At 37.2% G+C, this 20,561-nt stretch overlaps 1 protein-coding gene and 1 long non-coding RNA gene across 14 annotated transcripts; both read right to left on the bottom strand.

Annotated features, from left to right (window-relative positions):
* Window positions 1–303: 303 nt before the first annotated feature.
* Window positions 304–2,729, bottom strand: LOC145047783 (uncharacterized). 3 transcript variants are annotated; one of them, XR_013682434.1, is made up of 4 exons: window positions 2,233–2,729; window positions 1,980–2,060; window positions 1,836–1,893; window positions 304–515 (listed from the first exon to the last, which is right to left on the bottom strand). It is a non-coding gene; the product is annotated as an uncharacterized LOC145047783 (long non-coding RNA). The 3 variants fall into 3 exon arrangements; XR_013682432.1 differs by having other exon boundaries at window positions 1,980–2,729; XR_013682433.1 differs by having other exon boundaries at window positions 304–461; window positions 1,980–2,729.
* A 48-nt stretch (window positions 2,730–2,777) lies between these two features.
* LOC145047781 (uncharacterized) lies at window positions 2,778–7,280 on the bottom strand. 11 transcript variants are annotated; one of them, XR_013682430.1, is made up of 11 exons: window positions 7,051–7,280; window positions 6,665–6,987; window positions 6,257–6,339; window positions 5,914–6,116; window positions 5,525–5,612; window positions 4,763–4,883; window positions 4,314–4,387; window positions 3,666–3,928; window positions 3,529–3,588; window positions 2,963–3,101; window positions 2,778–2,875 (listed from the first exon to the last, which is right to left on the bottom strand). XR_013682430.1 is itself a non-coding variant. In XM_078996136.1 (9 exons), exons 6-9 carry the CDS (start codon window positions 4,484–4,486, stop codon window positions 3,038–3,040), a joined length of 390 nt encoding a protein of 129 aa, XP_078852262.1. In that variant the 5' UTR covers window positions 4,487–4,883; window positions 5,525–5,612; window positions 5,914–6,116; window positions 6,257–6,339; window positions 6,665–6,987; window positions 7,051–7,280; the 3' UTR covers window positions 2,778–3,037. The 11 variants fall into 11 exon arrangements, 1 of the variants encoding a protein (XP_078852262.1); XR_013682431.1 differs by having other exon boundaries at window positions 3,666–3,758; XR_013682424.1 differs by having other exon boundaries at window positions 3,666–3,758; window positions 4,314–4,883; window positions 6,665–6,714; window positions 6,806–6,987.
* Window positions 7,281–20,561: the final 13,281 nt, after the last annotated feature.

Below are 20,561 nucleotides of genomic sequence, written 5' to 3'. Positions count from 1 at the left end.
AGGGTATTTTAGTCAATTAACATAACTTCAAAAAATTAAAATTTCATATTTTAAGGGATAATAGATTCCATTAATTTTAAAAATCTGATTGTAGGGATTATAATTCACGTAATTTGGATATTCTGACAGAATATGTTTATTAATATATTAAAAAATAACAAATATGTTTGAACCATACAAGAATACACATTCAAAAAGAATATATATTTTGATTTAATGAACTTCTTGAAGAATAACAAAATTTTGTATACAAGTTAAAAAAAATTCATTACATTCTTAGAAAAGAAAATTTTTTACATACACTATTACATATAGTTTTTTCATTATATTGTAGATTATTCGGCTAGAATAATTCATTCTTTTTGGAAGATTGGTGGTCATTGTTCATCTTCATCTTATACAATGTTATCCAACCTTTAGGCCCTCCCCTTCTCGTTGGTTCGTTTCCAACATCTTGACCCCTAAGCCATTTCAAAATACGCTCACGTTCTGTGAGATTGACATTCTAAAACAAACTTCACACAAAACCATACAAAAACTAATAAGAACATATCGAGAAAGGGATCGGTAGGTAAGTGAGCTTAGAAATTACATTCTGTAGTGTGTTTGGTAATTCACTGCTTAAGTTAACTTGGAATTCAAGATTCTATTATTGTCACAACTAGCAAAATTATGGTCAAGATTGTATTCGTGTACACATAATTTCTCTATGTAACCTTGTTGCATTAGATTATTTAATTTCAAAATATGAATACATATTTACTCTAAAAGATTGATAAATCAATCATTCATATATTATTGTTGCAGAACCACTGACATTCGATAATGAAAATTGTTACTAATTGGAAAACAAAATGATCTTCTATTAAAGTATTAAGATATATGATGATAAGTTTTAGGAACAGCCCTAGGGGTATTTCTGGAATTACACAAACAGGGTCATAGGCTCATATAATCTTTTTTGTAACCAGTGGATAGAAGAAGAAGGCTGGAATCAACCAGCTCCTTTATAATATTTGAGATTCAATGGAACTAAAAGTGTAAAATTGTAGTAGTAGCCTTGGAAGTGGAACACAATTGGTTATTGGTCCCCTCACACAAATTCAAAGTGTGATGCTATCTATAAATGGGCAGATTTTTCAAAGTATGTTATGTTGCAATAACAAAATAAATGGAAGTACAATGCTATATAATTGGGTACAATTTTCAAAGCAGAATGTCCTAATAAGAAAATAGCTAAAAGTAGGGTCCATTTTACTGTAATAGAAGAGATGAAACTAGGATGCTAAAAAGGACAAATAAAGTTGTTATTTACTGCATTTAGCCCTAAAAAATAACCAAACACCTAATTGAGCATCAATAAGCCTTACTGAAAAAAAGATTAAAACTCATGATGTTTATGTCTGTTATTATGATAACAAGGCAGAATTAGCGAAAAGTTCAGCAAAGCCAAACACATTATTACTTTGTGATTGAGCAAAAGGATTGGAAGTAGTTACACTAAATCACAACACCTCTTCGTTTGATTAAGATTCAAGACACACTTCTATTTCTAATTGAGTAAAATTACAAATAACAAATTATCTTTCCCTAATTGAATCTTTAATGGCTCAAAAAGTTGTTTGATATTTTAATTTGGTTTGGTTTGTGATTATTTACTTTTGTCTACATAATTCAATCCAACAACATTTTCACCTGCAAAACAACTCTTTAACTTAATTAAGACATTTCATCAGACACCTAAAGTGCAGAGTAGGTGATCCTTGGGTGTTTGATCTGTTTAAAATTGAATTTTGTACTGTTTACAATTGTTAATTGCTACCAAAAGAATTTACCATTTTGATGTGCTTCTCCTTAATCTGTCTGCTTTGGCAACTGAAGAATCTCAGGGGTCTGTATGTTTAACAAATAAGAAAGATAAACTGATATGAACATGTATGTATGTATGTATAAGGGAAAATTAGGTAACTTCAATCCACCTTCTGAATACAGAGATAGCAATAACTGCTTTTCCATGCAATATTCATCATTTTTTTTTAATAAAAATGGTTCATCATTTCCTGAAGTGAAGATAATAAATAAGCACATGTAATTTAGGCTGATAACTAGCTTGTGTATTACGTATAATATAAATTGAGCATTCTTCTCATCCATCTTTTCCCCTAAAAACTCTCTAAATTGTCACATTAGTAGTGTAGTGTAGTTTGTGAGGGTAGAAGAGTAAATTTTTACTTAATTGTATCAGAATCCACTGGAAACAGAAGATCCATCGTTTTGTTTGAAGTAATTGTGCAATGAGCCTGCCACATCAAAACAATAATAGACATGTTCGAAACCACAGCTAAGAAATGGAATCACGGATTCCGACAGAGTTGGAATTCGAGATTTCATTTCTTGAAATTCCATTTTTAGTAATCGCTTCACAGCCAAGAATTGGTTGAAAATTAACCCTGTCAAATTCCTTTTCAACCATTCATGAGGGCAGGTGGTTTCAATTTCATAACTCTTTTTTTTATTAAATGACCAAAATACCCTCCATCACGGTTGAAATTTGGACCTAATCTTTCCATAAAAAAAACAAAACGCAACACCAGAAAGCTTGTGATTCATCTTTCGTGATGAATAATGACATTGGAGAGACCACTCAAGCCGTGTGAGAAAAAAAAAAAAAAAAAAGAGAAATTACATTAAGAATGTGTATATGAATATGAAATCAAGAGTTGATAAAAAAAAAAAAACAACCATGGAACAACTAAAATGTTGTTCAATAAAAAGAATTGACTAAATAACAAATATAATTTGTATAGAATTACCAGGTGTACCAAATAAGTTATGATATTCAACATTTTTTTTTGATAAAAAAGCACATCAATTCCTGAAGATAAAAAATAAAGCACAAGTTTTAGGAACAGAGGGGTATTTCAGGAAATACACAAACAGGGTCATAGACTCGTATAGCTACCTGTTCACTTACATATTGTTTCCATGCTTTGTCAGGTTGTAATCAGTGGCAATTTGATAAAGCAAGTTCATAATTTCATAACATGAAGACATAATCACCCAACACCCTTTTTTGAGATTCAATGGAACTAAAAATGTACCTTCAAACATTAACAGAAAAGCTAAATAAGAACATAAAAAGCATCAAGTGTTTTTTATAGTGTTAAGCTTAACTTTGATTCACAGAAGCATCTTCTTTTCCTTTTCTCCACCATAAAAATGTAATGTAGCTTTATTTGGTTTCTAAAACCTTTTCTTGTTGCAGAGTAATGAATGTAATTTGTCAAAGGAATTGGAACTAAGAATATCAGAGTAATGTAAGGGAACTTGTGGTTCACAGAATATTTTTGAAAAAATCAGCTACACTCAGGGACCAAAAGCGTAATATTACTCTAAGAAGATTGATAAATCATTCATCTAGTGTTTCCAGAATCATTGATATTCGATAATGAAAATTGTTACTAATAATAAAACAAAAATTATCTATTTAATTATTCAGATATGATCTGGTAACAAAAACTGCAATACCTTGATCGATACTTCCTTAACATAATTGACCACACCGATAAGATGTGAATGAACAGGTTCCTGCAAAAAATTGAAGTTTTTTTAACAAAATTCTCATATATTAACATTTTTATTCACAAAAAGGAAACGATTATTACCCCATCAGAGATACAGCATCCTCTTGTTTTTCACATTTCAACCCACCAAAGAACACACCATGTGGCATTTCCCTTCCCTGATGTCCCAATTCACTAAATAAAACAACAATTTTCAAAATAAATAAAAGAAATGAATAAATTACAAATATATATTTTTTCAAAAAAAACAGATCTACTAAATGACTGTTGAAGGTGTTTTCCATGCAATAATCAACATCTTTATTTGATTGAATCAACATGAAGTATGTTAATCCCATCATTTCCTGAAGATAATAAATAACACAAGTTTTAGGTTAGGAACAGATGGGTATTTCTGGAAATACACAAACAGGGTCATAGACTCATATGATCTTTTTGTAATCAGTGGTAATCACCCAGCACCCTTATTTGAGATTCAATGCAATAACCACACACCTTATTGAGCATCAATAATAAGCCTTACTGATTATATAATACAAATGAAAATACAATGTAAAGTTTTGTCCCCCATTAAGTCTAAAACAAACAACAATTTTGACATGATGTGATTAAGTCCAACTGAGCCACCATAATACCGTCTTTTTCCAAAAAAAAAAAAAAAAAAAAAAAAAACCTTTCTAAATTGTCAAATTAGTAGTGTAGTTTGTGAGGGTCGAAGAGTAAACTTACTTGCCTTTTTGAATTATATCAGAATCCAGTATAAACAGAAGCAGTTGTTTTGTTTGAAGTAGTTGTGAAATGAGCTGCCATATCAAAACAGTAATAATATACATGTTAGAAACCGCAGCTAAGAAATGGAATCGCGGGTTTCGACAGAATTGGAATTCGAGATTCCATTTCATGACGTGTTTGGTTGACAATTGGGACAGAATTCAGTTCTGTTGGATTTTCTTGAAATACTATTTTTAGTAATCGATTTGCAGCCAAGAATTGGAATTGTGGATTCCAAGGAAATTGGAATTCAAGATTCCATTCAATGGTGCATTTGGTTGAAAATTCAGACAGAATTCAACTCTGTCAAATTCCTTCAAATTTCAAATTTGATGGACTTCAACCATTCATGAGTGCAGGTGGTTTCAATTTCATTACTCTTTTTTTTTATTAAATGACCAAAATACCCTCCATCACGGTTGAAATTTGGACCTAATCTTTCCATAAAAAAAACAAAACGTAACACCAGAAAGCTTGTGATTCATCTTTCATGATGAATAATGATATTGGAGAGAGATCATTCAAGCCCTGTGAGAAAGAAAAAAGATTACTTCTTATAAACATTAGCAGAATATTGTGTTTAATAAAAAATTTAAAAAAAAAAAAACACAAATAATTAACAATCAAATTTAGTTTTGCTGCAAGGTTTGTCTTTGGCAGCATTAAAAAAAAAAAGGTTTTAAAGTATAATGACTCTTTTGCCCTAATCTTCAGCTTCTCAATCTCCTTCATCTTAATTCATAAAGACCTAACTAAATCCAATCAACACCCAAAAATTAAAACAAAATCAAGATAAAAAAAACACTAACCTAACAACCTTTAGTTTTCTGTTTTTTTCTTCAGTTTGTTGGTACCCTGGATCTTAATTTTGTTTTAGTTTTAGTTTAATTTTTGGATTTTGGTTTGATTAGAGTTTAAGATAGAGATCGAGGAATTTTAGGTATATAGGATGAAGGAGAAAAAGACGAGGGCAAAATAGTCATGTTTCACTTGGACTTCACTGGCATTTTGCAACACGATCAGTACCAGGGACAAACCTTCCAACAAAACTATAATTTTATCGACCTCTTGTGCAACAAATGAAATATCTAGATGAAAACCATAACTTTTGAAATATCACAAGGACAAAATTGTAATTTACTCTATAAATAATAATAGTGACATGTTACCTGGCAATAACCAAGATCAAAGTTGTAGAACGAGCAAGTCATCGATATATCATGCACATTTGGATTATCATCACCCTCATAGAATGAGCTATCACAAACCACATTTTAAATAATTTGAAATGTATGGTTATTTTCATATATTCGATAATGAAAATTATCTATTAAGTACTAATTGGAAAACAAAATTATCTTCTATTAAAGTATTAAGATATATGATGATAAGGTAATAATTGAAATCCATACTTTCTTAACATAATTCATTTGGCTAAAAAAAGGTAACAACAACAATAATCACAGCTGAATGAAGAGGTTCCTACAAAAAACTGAAGTTTTTTAACAAAAATCCCATATATAATACTTTTTATTCACAAAAGGGAATTGATTATTACCTCATCAGAGATACGAAAGTATACATCAGCACCTCTTTATATTGACCACTTGATTTTAACATTTCAATCCACCATGAGGCATTTCCTTCCCTGATGTAAAGATCTACCAGGCATACTAAATAAGTGCTGAAGGTGTTTTTTGTGCAATATTCAGCATCTTTTTTTGATTGATTCAACATGAAGTAAGATAATCCCATCATATCCTGCAGATAATATATAAGCACAAGTTTTAGGAATAGAGGGGTATTTCTGGAAATAAACAAACAGAATTATAGAATCATATCTTTGTAGTAGCCTTGAAACAAAAAGCTCAGCATATAAATTGTTAAAAAAATCACAACACCTCTTGGAAGTATCCTCATTTGATTAAGATTCAAGCTTACTTTCCTTATGCCCCCAAAAATCAATTTTCAATCTCTAAAAATCCTGCAGTAAGAAAATTACAAACATAAGCCCATATATTTTTGTAGCAATGACAATCAAAATCTGTTTCAAATATGGAAATTTTACACTTCAGCCTAATAACGTATATTAATTATAGGCAACTCTTAGTTAGAACCAAATACACTTCTATTTCTAATTGAGTTAAAACTACAAACAATAAATTTTCTTTCCCTAATTGAATCTCTAATAGCTCAATAATTTAATCCAATAACATTAAGACATTTCATCAAACACCTAAAGTGCACAGAAGAAGAATCTACAACCAAAAACAGTACTTTTTTGAGTTTCAAGACTATTTAAACTTAACTATTGCGTGACCAATCATCTTCGTTTGATGGGTGCCTTCCATTAGGTGACCTGGTTCAAAAAACCAACAAAACAAAAAATAAATGGACGAGAAATAGAAAGAAAAAAAGAAACCCAGAAATCCGAGGAGAAAAGACATAACCTAGAAACCAGACGAGAAAGACCTGTACTCTTTTTCTTGATCGATGATGACGGTGAACCAAACTGACATCGGACGTCATACTACAACTACACAATATAAAGGTACAGTGATGAAGAACCCAATAGCCCGATGAATACAGTGATGAAGGGAGACCTGAAGAATCTTAGCATAATTTAAAATACCTAACAAAAACAAAAACGAAATCAATAATATACAAAAAAAAAAAAAAAAATCAAGAACGTTACCTAACAGAGGAAGAAGGAAACGCAGAGGATTGTTGAACGCCGGAGAATGAAAGAACGAGGAAACGGTGGTGTCGATAGAAGAAAAAGAGAGGAAGGTGATACCTCCAGATAAAACCCTCTTCTTCAAACAAACATGTATGTATGGTGTTTGGAGAGAAGCGAGAGGGATGAGTGAAGAAGCTTATTTTAAGCGCGAATACACCGACTCAACCCTTTCGACTTCCGATTTCTAACGGTTCTTTTCATAAAACATTCCTAAATTACCATACTAACAAAATAACATTTCCATTAACTTTTGTTTTTTAATTTTTAAACCACATTTTTATCTTTTACTAAAACTGGTCCTTACGTTTTTTTATTCTGCACTTTGACCCATCTTTTTAAATTTTTATTACAAATTTGGTCTAAACTTTTTTTTTACAACTTTCCTTTTATATATTTCCTATTATTTAGGCTTTAAAAAAATATTTTGTTACAGCTTTACAAAATTTGATTTTTTAGATTTCTTTGAGTTTATAAATTATATTTTTTTAATGTGTTTTCTATATTCTACAAAAATTATTTTTTACATCTTTTGTTTTTTTCAACTTGTGTTTATAAAATTAGTATTCTTTAGAAAATTATTTTTTACAAAGATTTATATTTTCATTTTTATGTGTGCATTTTTAAAAAAAATGTATTTAAATAATTATTATTTTTAAAATTTTATTTACTATTTTTTACATATTCGTTTTCATACGTCTATAGTTATAAAAACATGTAGGAGTTGTGATTTTTTTTCTTGACATATTCGTTTTTAAAAACCAAAAGAGAATCTTCTTAAGGAGTATATTTTTGTGTTACAGTTAAATATAATCCTACTATGATTAAGTCATGCTTATTGTATAAACTATATTTTCCACGAGATATATTATGTCTCATCCAAATTCCTTTGTTTTACAATTTTAGAATGATGAAAACATTTAAATAATTCAAAATGATGCTCATCCTTAACTCAAGTAATAGAACATTTAAAAGACCTTTTGTTTTCATAATCTTTAAAATATCTACCAATAGATAACTAAATAATATATAACTAAAGAAAAAGAAAAATGTTGAAATATTCAAAATATCGAAAAATTCAATCACTATCTAGACTTCAACTAGACCTGGCAATTTCATACACGACATGAAAACAATACGAGTTTTCCGTGTATGTGTTTTAGAAATTCGTGTTTCGTGTCTATTCGTGTCTGACACGTATTTTAAATTCGTGTTCGTGTCTTACACGTGTCAAACATGAATTTACCTATTTAGACACGTATAAGACATGATAAAATTCGTGTTGACACGTGACACGTACGATATATATATATATATATATATATATATATATATATATATATATATATATATATATATTTAGGGTTAAATTTTAGATGTATAAAATACTAGGGACCGATTACGTAAAACATAAAATCGTGTTTATTTGCATCATTGCATGTTATTGTCATCCTAGCTAAAAAGACATTAAAATCGTGTTTATTTGTGTATTCATGTAACACGGTTAAAAAACGTGTCTATTCGTGTCGTGTCACGTGTCACACGAATTTTTTACGTGTCGTGTTCGTGTTTGACACCCCAAACACGTTTTATAATTCGTGTCGTGTTCGTGTTTACCAAATTCGTGTCGTGTAAATTCGTGTCTGACACGAATACACGACACGCAAACACTGATTGCTAGGTCTAACTTCAACCATCATCCAAAAGAACCAAAAATTATGAATCATTCAAAACTCAAAACTCAGAACCCTCACTCCGAACCTATCATGAACTATTTGTTTTCTTCTCTCTCACAATCATTTATTCTCCAGTCCCATTGTGTCGTTGAGTTTATATCCCCGTCATCGAGCCACTACTCACATTGGCACTCTCAATCTGGACCAACGTGTGTCACTCCATAATTAGGGTTTGTCGATTGCTTGTTGCTCTTACGAATTGTTTCTCGTACTCGCTATTTTTGGGTTCTCATCGCTCCTCTTTTTTTTATCAAACTGGTAGATATTTTATCTTTATTTGTTAGAAAACATAGGTTGAAATCTACTCTAATGGTGTAACGGAACATAGAAAAATAAAAGTTTATTAGCCTATTGAGTATGACTAAGAGACAAGTGACTTACACAACAATTTGAGAGTTATTGATGATTATTTTGTAACATCAAGCAAGTAATAGTTAGATATTTAATTTATATATAATATTTACTAAAATTTAAATAAAATCTGAACTGAAAAGAAAGTTGTCAATTAATTATATATGTCGTCATTAGGGATGACGTCGGTCCGAACCTATATTGAACTATATCAAATACCGAAGAACCAAGAATCAATTTAGTGGAAAATGGAGAACTGAAATGAAAACAGGATTGGATACCTCAGTCCCGGTTCTAGTTCGATTCTACAAGTAAGTGTGCTCTTTATGGATGTACGGTTTTGGACCCGACCCAAACCGAACTAAGAACCGAAGAGATTTAAAACAGAGAGAACATCACACATATACAAAAAATAGGAAGAGGGACGATGACATAAAAAGGCCCACAAAAAAAATCATACCACCTCTTGGAAGTATCCTCATTTTATTAAGATTCAAGCTTTTGTTCTTTATGCTCCCAAAAATCAATTTTCAATCTCTAAAATCACGGTAAGAAAATTAAAAATATAACTCTAAATTTTATTTGTAGTAATGACAATCAAAAAATCTTTACAATATGCAAATTATTCAATTCATCCTAGTGTATATTAATTGGAAAGGAAACCTAACTTAATTAAATAGAAACACACACCTTTCTATGCAACTTTTATTTAGAACTAAAATATGCTTCTATTTCTAATTGAGTTAAAAACAATAATGATAGATTTTCTAGCATTCTATACACACTAGTTATGGCAACGGAAGAAATATAAAAGCATATATGTGCATGCACCCTAAATGATCTAGGTTTATTTTATTATAGCAACCTAATTATGAAAAATAACATAAGAATTACTAACCTCTTGGTGTTCTTGATCTTCTTGATATTTTGGAAGACTCCTCAACTAAGATTTGATCACAACCACCTTTGCTTTAGATGAAGAGGACCAGTAGAATGAATCCCTTTTTGTTTCATACCCAAGACTCCAAGAGAGTACTAGAAAATAAACTAGGATGATGGTCAATTTCACAAACCCTAAGAGGGTAAGAAATCATCCACTAAAAAAGGGGAGGAAGAAGGACGGCGAAAAATCAAGCCAATGTTCAAGGAGAAAGAAAATCCTAAGAGCATCCCTAATGGGAACTTATTTTATAGCTTTTTTATATTGATTCATGACTTATTTGCATTTAACACCATCGGAGTGAATTGCTTTTTGTGTATTTATACTGACCACTCAATATATATTGAGTGGTCAATATAGTATCAAGCATTAAACACTTCACCCCTTCTACTTTTAACATATTTTATATTTAGCCCTTAATTATATTCTAGTTTTAAATATTTTTCATTTATTTAACTACTTAATTATTTATGTCATAGTTTTTAATTTATGAAATATTTATGTATTAATTTCTAATGATAACCTTAATTTAAAATATTTAATATTAAAGTATAATATGTTTAAAGATAATTAATTAAATGAGAAAAATTTTATGAACATTTTAGATAAATGAGGGTCAATAAGTAAATAAGGTTATTAAAAAAGCTCAATCATTGGAGGGTTTATTTAATTAGAGTTCAAAAGTATTATAATAGGATAGGTTTACCATTGGAGATGCTATAAGCACTCTACTTATAGCATGGATCATTGCATTAGTTTCATCTCCGATCCCATGTTGGATGGAGTGAATTTTGAGTTTCATCTCCCATTCCATGTTGGATGAAGTGATTTTCGAATTTCTCCTTATCCTGGGTTTAGGAACATTCCAGTCAGTTAACATTTAACTAATTAATATTCAAACATTTAATTAATTAAGACTATTTAATTAATTCCCAAAATAATTTCTAATTAAATTATTAAACTATAATAAATTAACAAACTTATTTTCACCTATTTATTTTTTCTCAATTGGTTCATGAAGGCAAACCAAAAGGACCATGTTATTATTATAAAATATTACCAGTAGGTAATGATCTTGTACATTATTTCCAACAAATATATTATCTTTCCCTAATTGAATCTCTAATAGCTCAATAAGATGTTTAATATTTTAATCTGGCTAGTCATTATTTACTTCTCTTTACTTAATTTAATCGGAAAATGACAATGTATCCCTATAATGTTTTCGGAGTTGGTTTAATCAGTGCCTAAACATTTTTTGTTGCTTTTATGGGGAGCATAAGGTCATTTTTGTTGGGTCTAATTGGTCATCATGAAATAATAGAAGGGTAAACTGGTCTTTCCACCTCATTTAAATTTTTCCATGTAATTATTGACTATATTGGTTAGGTTATTAATTATACCAAATTGTCTACCCTTTTACTTTATCATTCTCCTTCGACTGAAAACCCTTACTCCATTTTCTCTCTACAAACATGGTTGTATACATCATTGTCGATCTGCACTTCCAAGTTATCTTTTCCAAATACCCCATACGATACATCGATGATATTAATTAGAGGTTGGAGAACATTTGTAACATCCCAAAAATCACAACAGTTTATAATTTTCAAAAACAACCCATGGTTATAAAAACGTTTAATAAATCAATGTTTCCAAATTGTTTATTGAATATCAGAGTATCCCAAAATCCAAATTGTCTATTAGAGGACGCGGGATTCGGGGTCTACTCGACGAGTCGGAAGGCCCGACTCGACGAGTAGGAGCTGTTAAGAGAAAACCCTAATTTTTGGGTTTGCACCTTATTTAAAGAATATACTCCACCTCTTGTGGCCGTGATATATGCACCAGGAGATCTTAGATCTGGAGTTTGGGGCCTTAGATCCCACTGAAAAAGGTTGAACATGAAAGGGACTGAAGGAACTCATCAAGTCCCTTAGCTGACTCGACAAGTCAAGTAGGTTTTTCCTATTTTCAGGATATGGGGTGATTTCGGTGAGGAATTAGAGTTTTCGGTGTGATTGAGTTTTCGGTCTGCTTGAGTTTTCTGTCTTCTGGACATTGAGGAACTCGACGAGTTACATAGGTAACTCGACAAGTTAAGGTCAACATGGACTGTTGACCTTGACTGTTGACCAGGATTGACCTTGAGGGTATTTATGGTATTCCAGGATTGTGTCAAGTTAATTACATGATGAATATAGGTGGTTGAGTTGGAGCAACAGGTGGGATAAATTGGGACTTAGCTCTTCAGTTCAACATTCGAGAGGTGAGTCTTCTCACGATACCAATGGGTCTAAGGAGACTCATTTTATTATATGTGGATTGTCGATTGATTACGCATTATGTTAGTATGGAATTGTATGGAAGACCCCGGGGTTCCTGTGGCAGTAGGATAAGACCACGTAAGGGTTCCCGTGGAATTTGGTATAAGACCTTGGAGGGTTTCCATGGCATCCTAGTATATTTGCATGATTAGTTGTATGATATTTTCTTGGTAGGAAGACCATGTGGGGCTTCCCATGGCAAAAAGACCATGTGGGGGTTCCCATGGTAGAAAGACCATGAGGGGGTTCCCATGGCAAGAAGACCATGTAGGGGTTCCCATGGCAGGTAGTAAGACCACGTGGGGGTTCCAGTGGCACCACATGTAAGACCCTGGAGGGTTTCCATGGCTTCCTTATATGATGTATGCATGGCTTATATGATTATGTAGCTTTTATAGCTAATATGATATATGTTACGTGGATTGTGTGTGGGGTATGCTCTGGGGAACTCACTAAGCATTAACTTACAGTTTGTGGATTTGTTTTAGGTACATATGAGTCCAAGGGCAATGGCAAGGCTTGATGGCTCGGCGTGCACTCTCTCTCAGGCGTTTTATGGGACACTCTGATGAGTTGAAATAAAATTTGTATATGATGTGAATTTTGAAAACAATTGTATTCAGATTTCACGGGTTGTGGGAAGTATTTTGATTAACTAAAAATGAAATTTTTCTTTTGAAAAATTGGTCATTACAAGTTGGTCTCAGAGCTCTGGTTTAAGGGATTCAGGCACACCCTCGGGTATGTCAGGACTCAAAGTAAGGAAATGGTAAAATTGTTTTCAAAAAATAAAAAAAATGAAAGTTAAAACTTTTAAAGAATGGAAAAGAGGAGAGTGTGACGCGTGCGATCGGCCGAGCCAAGTAAGTAGTTCCCCAATATGTTAGCCATGTTATACTGATGCTTGAGCTATGATAATCATATGGATCTTGCTATGTGTATGCTTTAAAAATTATATACGGTTAAGAGCTTATAGCCTTAGAATGATTGATTTGGCCCTATTTCCTGTTCCTCGTCTGGTTGTGGTCCTAGGGTAGAATCTATTATTTGAAAGTCTATTTGATCATTTTCTGTGTATAATTTGCATGCATAAAGGAAATTTGGTATGATTGGTGGGATTGATTTGGGTAGAGCAAATCTTAGGATCGCCTAGGATTTGAGATATGTCGTAGTCTGTAGGATATGATTTGTTCTGGGACGAATCAGAGTTATCAGGTATAGCTTTAGGGAAGGTACAGGTAGTTGTGGAAGGTAGTATGGTGCTCATACTACTGAAAGCACATGACCTGTACCCAAACCAATGTTAGATCTGAAAGCTCTGAGGAGGACCAGTGTGGAAAGATCCCCTATTTGGGCGTCCTGATCATTATGGTTTATGACATTGCAGTTCAGTATTGTGGTGACACGATTTAAAGTGTGGGGTAGGGGGGATCAGGATCGGGATCTGGATATGGGGTTGGGTCATGTGACACTACTGAGTCCACGGACAAGAGGCTGTGTGAGCTTATTGCAGCAGAGATTACGAGGGGTATCCTTGACGTTACCCCAATTATCTTCGGGACAATCAAGGAGGGTATGATGGAGATTATGGAGGAGAGGCTCGGGGAATTTGGAGCCAAGATTGTTGCAGGCCAGGTTTGGGCCCGAACTCCCTCGTTCCGGGAGTTCAAGGCATGTGGAGCGCCATAGTTTTTGGGTTCAGGGACCCTATTGTGAGCTGACGATGGGTGGCGAATATCAAGAACACCCAACGCATGAGTTCTTGCCATGATGCTATAAAGGTGGGTTTTGCTTCATGTATGCTGAGAGACAGAGCCCGAGACTGGTAAGGCGAGGTGACTAGTCAGGTGGGAGCAGTCGGTGTGGCTGAGATGACATGGGTCGAGTTTGTTTGACGATTTGATTTGGAGTTTGCACCAACCATTGAGGTGCAGTGGTTGCTGAGGGAGTTTCAGGAGCTCCAGCAGAACACCAAGACTGTGGTGGAGATCACCTCCAAGTTTCGGTAACGAGCATTGTTAATCCCACAGTATGCTACCGATGAGGACATGAGGAGGAAGCGGTATCATTCCATGTTGAGGGATCTTTTCTGTTGCCATGATGATTTCCTTTTAGAAACCCCATTCAAGCCATCTTTATCCATTTTTCTAGCTTGATTGTAATATAGAGATCATATTTAGTGGAATGGCCTTTGAATCTAGCTAGGTTTGAGCTTCAAGAGCCCATATCTACTGCCTTTATGGAGCCATATTGCATGAAAGCCCTAGATCTACTCTTTTAGTGTGTTTTGAGCCTTAAAACCATCATTGGTGTTTATCTACACGTAAAGTTGGAAACCTTACTTGTTAATCGAGCCCTAAGAACCCAAATCTATGGATGGAATGCACTGTGTTCAAGCAGAATCGAGTATATAGTGATTGCATGCATGCGACTCGGTGAGTCGTTCTTCGGACTCGGCGAGTCGAGTCGCAAGTCCCCAATTTTCCCCTTTTGAGTTATGTCGAGTGGGATCAGTGAGCTATAAGCGGACTCAATGAGTCGGAAGCCAGACTCAGTAATGGAGGGACTCGGCGAGTCAATGCCTTGACTCGGTGAGTCCAAGGTAATCTTCTTGCCTCAAGAACAGAATCAACAAGTTGTTCACACAACTCAACGAGTCACAGACCAGAGTGTTCATCGGATGAAGATGAACTCGACGAGATGTTCATACAACTCGGCGAGTCGAATGAAGGACTATTGGATATCTGTATGGAAGGAGAACTCGTCGAGTCAATGCCTAACTCGACGAATAGGAACATGAGTGAGGACAATCGAATGGATAGGGACTCGACGACTTAACGTGTAACGACCGAAAATTTGAACAAAATTTAAACTTTTCAAAAACAACCCATTTTAATAATGTTATTACAAAAAGGTTTTCAATACATTTATTATCAGAGTATTCCCAGAACCATATCATAAAACACAAACTCGAGGAGCGGTACAATCACTCCTTTGGCTTGCCACAGTTTCCTGAAGAACCTGAAAAACATTAAACCACAACTGTAAGACCGAAAGCTTAGTGAGATGCCCCCAAAATACCAACCACATATACCATACACATATCATAACAAATCACAGAACAACCATGCATAACGGGTCTACTGTGTGACTGGTCCGCCGCGTCGGGCCTTTCAGTCCACCTGGTCCACCCTCCGAGTCCAGTCATGTCCCTCGAGTCTGCAGCGTGGTTGGTCCGCCCGCATCGGGCCTTCAACCCACCTGGTCCACTTTCTGAGTCTACAGTATGACTAGTCTGCCCGCATCGGGCCTTCAGTCGGTTTGGTCCACTCTCCGAGCCTCGGCACGTCTGGTCCGCCCTCGTGGGGCCTACAGCCTATCCGGACCGCTCGCTGGGCCTTCGGAATAACCGGTCCGCCCTGGGTATGTTGGCTTACAGCACAAAGCAGGTCCCGCCTCAACCCAACCCCAATCAAACAACCATGTGCACATAAACATACAATCACATAACAATTCATATTCAATCAAACCGATCTAGCAGATCACGTAACACAACATACTCTAAGCAGGATACCGACCTAACCGGTCACTAGCATAGCGTCATCCTATATACCAGGATGCCGACCTTAACCATGTCTCTAACGAATACCATCCTAACTACCAGGATGCAAACATAGTAAAACAACAACATAACAACAATACCCGGATTACAATCCGATAAAGGGCCGGCCTTGGTGCCTTAGACCCTGTCGATATAGTGAGGATAACTCACCTCGCAACTGCTGACTGAAAAGAATAAGATCATGCTGCTGCACCCTCCGACCCGAACTCCACCACTGACAATACCCAAAAGACTGAATTCAATAAATACTAATAATTACCAAATTACCCTTGGAAGTCAACTGGTCAACCCTTGGTCAAAGTCAAAGTCAACCTCCTAACTGACTCTACTCACCGAGTCAACCCAATGACTCGTCGAGTCCCCATGCTTAAAACTTCCCCAATCCGCGACTCAACTCGCCGAGTCACCCCGACACTCACCGAGTCTCACAACTCTAAGTCCCCTCGCACTCACTCACCGAGTCCTCCCTTGACTCACTGATTCATGGCTTCACCAGAAGAAGTTTGGACCTCATGACCAGACTCGCCGAGTCCAAGGCCATCTTCAACCTACTCGCCGAGTTGTTCTTCCAACTCACCGAGTTCCAGTCCATCTTCAAGCAACTCGCCGAGTACACCTTTGTGACTCGCCGAGTACCACTAGATCTTAACCCATGCAGAAGCTTTCCAGGCCATGCAGATGATCCAAAACATAGATCTACCCTTCTACAACCCTTCTATCACGTAAAATGGCAAACTTTACGTGAATCCAAAGAGATCTAGGAATTTACACTTTAGGGCTAGGGTTTGGGACAAGATGGCTTCACCAATCACTCAATAATAGGGACTTTAATGCACTCTAAACCTCCTCCAATTCAGATCTGAGGTAGCAACCTCAGATTCATCCTTCAAACTCAAGATACCACAATCTAAGCTTCTCACACAACCCCAAAATGATGAATCTAGAAGAACACAGCCCAAGAATGAGATATTACCTCAAAATGAAGCCCCCAACAGCAAGGAATCCGAATCTAAGCAAAGCCCCTTGCTCTAAGCCTCCTAACTCTCCAAGATTTTCTTCCAACTTTCTTCTCCAAGGCTCAAATGCACTCAAAACCTTCACAAACGCGTCTCTAGGGTTTCTGGACTTCAAGGGAGATCAAGGAGGCTGGGGAGATGGTATAATGTCCTTTATATAGGGCTCATCCCCCGAATTTAGAGTTTTCTTCACATAGCCCCTACTCGCCGAGTCCAGCCTTGGACTCGCCGAGTTGGCCACTTAACACGCGACATGAGTCGCGACCCTACTCGCCGAGTTGCCCTTCAAATTTACACCTTGAACCCCGAACTTGCACTTCTGGACTCGGGATGTTACAATTCTCCCTCACTTAAATTAGGCTTCGTCCTCGAAGCCTGCGACAACTCAACTCTAGAAATTCTCTCGCATTACAACTCCTGGCATTAACCTAACTAGGTTCCTCAAAGCATAACCATAGAAACCAGAAACTCACTTTCTCCTTTCTCGCGGTCCCCTGACCACCGTCACAAGCTGGCCAATGGCTTTACCCTCTGATAACCACACCTAACAACTGAGTACCACCCATGATGCAACACTGCTCCAAATCACAACCATCACTCGACCTATATGAGATAGAAATAACCACGCACCACCGGATTCCCGATCCGAGGTCAACTCTATCCATTCCATGCTGACAAAAAGACACATTCTTCATAGCAACTCCCATGAGTTCTCCTCTTTCAATCACATGCCCATGCTGAACTAGCTCTAACACCCTCGGGTTAGGAAAACCCATCATACTGACGACCCTAAAACATCCCTCAGGATGAACCACTACTACATACACAGTTCCTTGATCAGAATCAAACTGGGAGTCCAAGACTCCGTCCTTGCATCCCTTCTGAGCCTCTTGACCTTACACCCTTGGAATTTCCTTCCATGATCTCGGCAGACATCCAAACCGGACGTGATTCCATATCACCGCCGCACACACTGCGCAATAACCATAACTGAAGCACTCCAATCATAACTCCGCACAACTGATTTCACTTCCGTGACTTACACTCCCTCTCGGAGCTACATTCCTTTCCTTTTTCCTTACCAAGGAGATCCACTCGGCAGCCTTGACACTACCACAAGTGCTACGGTGCTCACCCAACACTACACCATTTCCTTATGGCATAACCGCTATCCCTGCACCATACATACTCTGAATCCGCTCGCCAAAAGCTCTCAAGTCCATGCACTACCTCCACTAATCGTGATCAATATCCAGGGCCAGACCTTTTTAACGCTAACATATCGCGACATACTCATCCATTTCCTCGCACCGATCTAACAACACATGCAGAGTCTTCAGCATGACTGGACCGCCTTACCCGGCCTTCAGCCAACTAGACCACTCTCATAACCTTCAGCAGACCTGGACCGCCCTCCAGGGCCTTCAATCTAGCTGGACCGTTCTCCGAGCCTTCGGCCTGACTGGTACGCCTACTGGCCTTTAGTCTATCCGGACCTCTCAACTAGCAATCAACATTCTGAGTTACTCCTTCAAGAAACTCCTCCCATGCATACTGTTCTATCCCTCTAGGGTTCCGAAATCTACCTCCATCCCATATACTCAATCCCGGCCCAATCCTAGGCCTTCCACAATCAATCGATAATGGTCTGCATCCCGCCCCAGACACCTACCATTTACTCATACCAACCTACGCCTTTGGCTGACCGAGACACTACTGAATCCCATGCAGCTAAACAACCTTTCATACTCGTCGATCCTTCGGAGAATTCTCCAATTCTCCCCCACTTAGAGCACTGACTATCAACCATCGGTCGCCATTGCCGACCTTCCTCATTAGACCTTCCCAACACAAACACTTACACACGAACAGATTCCCACTAACACGAGCAATCTTCACAAATCGCACATTAACACTGATCATCCCGGCACGAAAGAACTCGATCCTCAGCTAACCACTCCTCAGACTGCAAATGTTGCTCAATATCCAGACCAACACCCGATTCCCACGAACAACCCTCATGAATGATGACCAACGAAAATTCTAATGCTAAGCCCATAACCATGCTATAACCCTCAAAATAAAAGAATACAATACCAAAAACCACGCAACGAGACTAGCAGATAAACAATACTCCACAATAATCATAAAATAATAAGACATCAAGAAGAACATACCCGCAGTTGCATCCGACACTGCCCTGACCTCCTCCGCTGCAAGCTGAAAAGCACGACCCTGAGCCCTTGGGGGCTCCGCTCCACCCTGACCTCTTCCTGTGATCCTCAACGTAGCCGGTGCTGGAGCCTGCACTGGTCCTGCAGTAAGCTGTGGACAGTTGACCCTCAAGTGCCCAACCTGATGACAATGATAACAAATCCTCAAATCCCGAACCGACACTGACTGCCGACAATCCCTCGCCTAGTGCCCCTCCTTTCCGCACTTGCGGCATGCACCACCGGACCGACAAACTCCGGTGTGACCCTTCCCACACTTCCCGCAAGTGTGGATGCTCTGATCTCCCACCCTGAAATCAACAGTCTTAGACCGTTTTGGCGCCGACTGCAATTGCACTGGAGCTTGCCTCATCTCACGCAACTGCAACTCAATCTCTAACTCACGCCGCCTGGCGGCCTCCTGCAACTCTAACAAAGTCCCGCACCTCTGCGTAGACACAAACTGTCTGATATCTCTCTTGAGCATACTCAGATATCGGGACATCTGAGCCTACTCCGAAGCAAACTCGGGGCAAAACATTGCCCTCTCAGTAAACATCCGGGTGATCTCAGTCATCGACTCCTAACCCTGCTTCAGCTCCAAGAACTCCTGAGCCAATCTCTCTCTCTCTCTCTCAACCTGTGGAACATAACGAGTGTTGAACATCTCTCTGAACTGATCCCATGAAACCGCAGCCCTCTGTGCATCCGAATATGACCCCGTGGTCAATCTCCACCAATCCTTCGCCCCAAGCCTCAACAGGTTCAGAGCACACCTCACCCTCTGATCAGCAAGGCATGAACACGTGAAGAAACACCCTTCCACTTCTGACAACCATCTCATAGCAATAATCGGGTCTTGAAATCCATCAAAGGTAGGGGGCTTCGTATTATCGAAGTCCCGATACTGGAAACCTCTACCAGCTCCTCCCCATGCCGCTGCTACAGCCGCTATAGCCACCGCGGAAGCCGTCTCTGCGAGATCCGCATAACGCTCATCAAAATACTCCACCATGTCAGTCTTGATCGACCCAAACAGTTCCGGTAGCTCGGCCCGGAACAACGCAACAACCTCATCATGCAGGATCTCACGAATCCTAGCATCCAAATCGCCTGTGCTCATCTGACCAACAACCTCGGGCAGTACAGACCCGCCTGGAACTCCCTCTCCTGCTCCCGATCCTGACTCGGATCCACTCCCAACATGCCTCGAAATCTCCATACTAAAAATAAACCACAAAATCTCAAATACTTCCCACTAACC

This window comes from Lactuca saligna, chromosome 5, assembly GCF_052625555.1.
Source record: "Lactuca saligna cultivar CGN05327 chromosome 5, ASM5262555v1, whole genome shotgun sequence".
Classification (NCBI taxonomy): Eukaryota; Viridiplantae; Streptophyta; class Magnoliopsida; order Asterales; family Asteraceae; genus Lactuca; species Lactuca saligna.
Note: the sequence above shows the minus strand (reverse complement) of the source record. Positions and strands in the feature narration are given on the sequence as shown.